Here is a 4,630-nt window from a genome sequence, read left to right on the forward strand (position 1 = left end):
GTGGAACTGTGAAGACTATACAGCATTAGAGGAATTATGAAAAATGTGAGTCCAATTTCTATCTTTTTTTTTAAACTCCCACGTTTGATAACCAACAATGTGTTTGATCATGACATTGTATCCTATTTATTGGGTAACTTGAGCTAAGACAGACAATTGTCCTGATGAGACAATGAAACAATTTGAGCTCCTAAAAATTAATATACATTTAAATGTCTTCTTCCTATTTGTACTGATGTGATTAAATTTATTTATCTCAGGTGAAAAGAATATGGCTCCTGAGAACTTGCCATTGGGGATTCTTTTCTTTTCTCTAACAGCTGTTGGAATTCTTGGCAATTGGTCAGTTCTTCTTTCTTATGTAATGTCTGTATTCACTGGAAAAAGTCTGAGGCCCAAAGACGAGATTTTAGGGCATCTGACTTTAGCCAATTCCTTGGTTATTATCTCAAGAGTAATTCCTCACATAATGGTACAGCTGGGCTTGCAATATCTCCTGGGTGACCTTTTATGTAAACTTACTCTCTACAGTAATCGAGTGGCCCGGGGCATTTCCCTGCACTGCACCTGCCTCTTGAGTTTCTTCCAAGCAATCACAATCAGCCCCAGCAACTCTAGTTGGATGAAGCTTAAACACAGAGTCTCCAAATACATGGCTCGGTCCTGCTCACTCAGCTGGCTTGTGCATCTGGTTCTAAACAGCAAAACAGCTATAGATGTGATTGGACCTGATACTAACAAAAACTTCACCAAGAAAATTAAGTTGGGTTACTGCTCAGCATTTGTTTTTGACAATATTGTTACTTTACTAAACCTGTCATTGCTTTGTTTCACTGATGGTCTCTGTTTGGGCCTCATGATCTGGACCAGTGAATACATGGTGAGCATCCTCTATAGGCACAAGAGTCAGTTACAGCACATCCACAGTGCACACCACACCCTCAGAGTCTCACCTGAAGACAGAGCCACAAAAACCATCTTGATCCTTGTCTGCACCTTTGTTCTCTCCTACTCAACGTCCTTCATATTAGTTATCTATACTGTGGCATTTGACAGTCCAAGGCTCTGGATAATCAACATATTTACATTCCTAGACACATGCTTCCCCACATTTTGCCCCTTCATCCTCATCCATAATAACAAATCACCTCCCAAGAATCTTTTTACCTCCTGTAGAAGCTAATTTAACTTAACATGGTGATTTGTGTGCTATGATAAATTTAAATATTCTTTCATCTATTATTGAACATTAGAATCACACATGACCAGGTGTTGTTTAACAAGTCAATGGCTCTCTAAATAAACACTGCCAGTTGTTACTGCTGTTATAATGCTGCCTAAACAGTTCCATGACATGAAGATATCTCTTTGCTTTTATTCCAAAAGCTACAAAATTAGGATCATCATATACTTTAGCATAAATATCTTATGCTCAAAGATATCCAATCAGCTGTTGATGTATAATTTTCTCTTCAAGCACAGCCTGGACTCTGATCCCACTGCTGCAACTGAATTATAGAAAAAAAGAGCAAAGAAAAATCCAGAATCTTTGGCATGTGAGAATAACATGTTTATGTGTTCAATTCCATTTTATTCATTCACATTTTGGCTTCACTGATGTTCTGCATCTGATCTTATGATGTGGGTTTGTGGCTCCACTTCCAGGTTCCTCTATGGAAAGAAAAGACATGTTGTCTATTTGCTCTGCCCATAGTTTGCTCAGACTTCCCTGGGAAGACATAGACATCCCTAATCATCCCAATTCTGTTGTGAACCAGTATCATCTCCTACTCAGTTGCTTGCACCCTGACATTCTGTATGACAGTCCGTGACAATCCAAGGCTGTGGAGGTTTGTTAAACTCTACATTTCTACAAGCATTCTCCATATGTTGTCCTATTTTATTCATCAGTGTTCCCAACTTAGTCTCCACACTCTCTTTTCCCTGACATAGAAAAGATAATATTTTTCTAATTTCTCAATGTGTCACAAGTCGTTGATTTCTGTTCATGAACATATCCATATGTTCTTTATTATTTGTGCAAGTCTAAGTTTCATTGTGGACCAGACTGTATTAGGTAACATGATGGTTAATGTTGAGAGTTCATTTGACGGGATCTGGAATCACCCAGGAAACAAACATCTGGATACATCCTTGAGGGTATCTTTTAAGATGGGTTAATGGAGGTAGATAACCCAATCTAATTTGACACAGCCATCAATCAACAGGTTAGATTCCTGGACTGAATAAACCAGGACAAACAAGTTGAGAACTGGCATGCATCTCTCTTTGCTGTCTACAGATACCATGTGATCAGCTGTGTCAACCTCCTGATACCATGATTCTTTTCCAAGATGGACTGTGTCCTCAAACTGAAAGCTGAAATAAACCCTTCCCACCTTAAGTTATTTTTGTCATTTTTTTGTGAAAACATTGAGAAAATTAACTAAATAATTCAATAGCATTCTAAATTATACTGATAAAATCATACGAGTCATTGTATTGGCTACAGCATATTTCTGTAGTTAAATTCTGAGGTTTTTGTTTTTGTTGTTATTGTTTTTTTTTTCTTTTTGTCTTTTTACATTGCTGTAAAAGAGACATCTCAATTCCCGCTGGCAGAAGATGGCAATTACTGCAACTTTGGGGAGGCTGTCAACTCAAGTTGATCCTCTAGAACTTACAACATTATGTAGAATGGGTTCAATATTTTTCCATCTTATGTGATTAAGATGTGCTTAGAATTTCAGCTTTGTATACACAAGATAAAAAAGTACATAATTTAGAGAAGACAACAACTATTTCTTTTCCTCTTCCTATGAAATAAAAGAATTAAGAATGTAAACAAGGACCAAGTTCATTTAAAAATCAATGGTAATAATTTTATTCATTATAAAACATAAAGTTTTCCTACCATGATTTTTTTTAAGATTTATATAGTTCTAATCTGTGGTGATATACTGTGTCCCCAATAAACTGTGTACCCTAAGAAAACTTATCTGAGGGTCAGAGAACATAACAGCAACTAGATTAGACATAGAGGCCAAAAACTGGTGGCACACCTGCCTTTAATTCCAGCATTCCAGAGGCAGAGATCCATCTGGGTCTCTGTGTGTTCAAGGCCACACTGGAAAATAGAACCAGGTATGGTGGCACACAACTTTAATCCTATGAGTTGAGATTTCATGTCTTTTCTGGAGAAAGACACACACCTTTTTCCCAGGATGTAATGGCAGGAAACAGAAAGATAAATAAGACCTGAGGACCAGGGACTGGGGCTTTTAGGCTTTTTGGCTTCTTAGCAACAGTTCAGCTGAGATCCATTTGTATGAGGACTCAGAGGCTTCCAGTTTGAAGATTCATGGAGCAGGATTGGCTGAGAAATGGGCGAGGTGATAGTTAGCTGTGGCTTTTCCTATTCCTCTGATCTTTCAGAATTCACCCAAATGCCTGGCTCCCAGGTTTTTATTAATAATACCATTTAGGAATTTCATGCTACGTTAATCTAATTATATCTAATTCTGTTGAATACTTTTTCCTTCATCTACTTCATTTTGCTACTTTATATGTTTTGGGGGAATTGAAGCCTGTGTTTTTGTCTGAATAATTGGAATATATGAAAAATGGGATAGGTTATAGAGATTATTTAGTTCCATAATATCCCAGATAGTAGAAGTCTAAATAAGGTGAATATCATCTAAAGATAATCTGTTAAAAACCTGAGTACTATCTGTCATAGTGTTTTAGTTCAATAATTCTACCACTCTTCAGGCTGAGTGAGACAAGAGGATTGTTATGAATCTGAGGTGAGCCCAACCAAGACAGAATGTTTGAGGCTATCGCAACCTACCTTATGAGACCCAAGCAATTCAAAACAAAACATTAAAAAACAAACCACTATCACCACTACTAGCAACACCACCAAAAACATTTGAAGACTAAGAACTAAAAGTTGTCCAAGTTAAAAAATAATAGGACTTAGTACTGCCATTGCTCTCATTTACGCTCTGGAAAGTGACAGAGAAAGCAGTCAGGTATAGACCTGGAAACTTCATCCCTACTGGGTAACCTTCACAGTGCAGAGGAGCTCTATTTACATTACTGGAGTTGAAACATTATCATCAGTTATACCCAGATGTGACACTGCACTGTGACAAAGAATGGCTTTGCAAGATAGGCTCATTGGTGTAATAAAATAAAGATAATTCGTTTGATGTCCAAAAAAATAAAGTGTTTATCTAACTTAATAGGGTTTTTTTTTTGAGAAATGGCCCTATTATACATACCTGACTGTCTTGAAACTCACAGAGATCCACCTGCCTCTGCCTCTTAAGTATTAGGATTTAAAGTATACACAATCTTGCTGTCACAACTTCATAATTTTAAGGAAAATATGTATTAAAAAGGAATAATTCAACTCAATATTTAATTGACAGTAGTTAAAATTATATCATTGTGAAGAGTCAACAATATAAAAATTAATGAAAATCCATAAATATTGCTGTTGGGAGTATAAATTTTGATCACATGACCTTGACAATGACACAACACTCAGGGATTGTAGTGTGTATGTGTATTTATGTTCCAGGGGATTGAATCTAGGACTTTATATATGCTAGTTCAAAATTAT

General features: G+C 36.6%; 1 protein-coding gene across 1 annotated transcript; it reads left to right on the top strand.

The window, feature by feature from the left end:
• Positions 1 to 235: 235 nt before the first annotated feature.
• LOC118569033 (vomeronasal type-1 receptor 2-like) lies at positions 236 to 1,183 on the top strand. The gene is given in 1 exon segment (XM_036166693.1): positions 236 to 1,183. A coding segment is annotated over 1 exon segment (948 nt).
• Positions 1,184 to 4,630: the final 3,447 nt, after the last annotated feature.

Source organism: Onychomys torridus, chromosome 1 (genome assembly GCF_903995425.1).
Source record: "Onychomys torridus chromosome 1, mOncTor1.1, whole genome shotgun sequence".
Classification (NCBI taxonomy): Eukaryota; Metazoa; Chordata; class Mammalia; order Rodentia; family Cricetidae; genus Onychomys; species Onychomys torridus.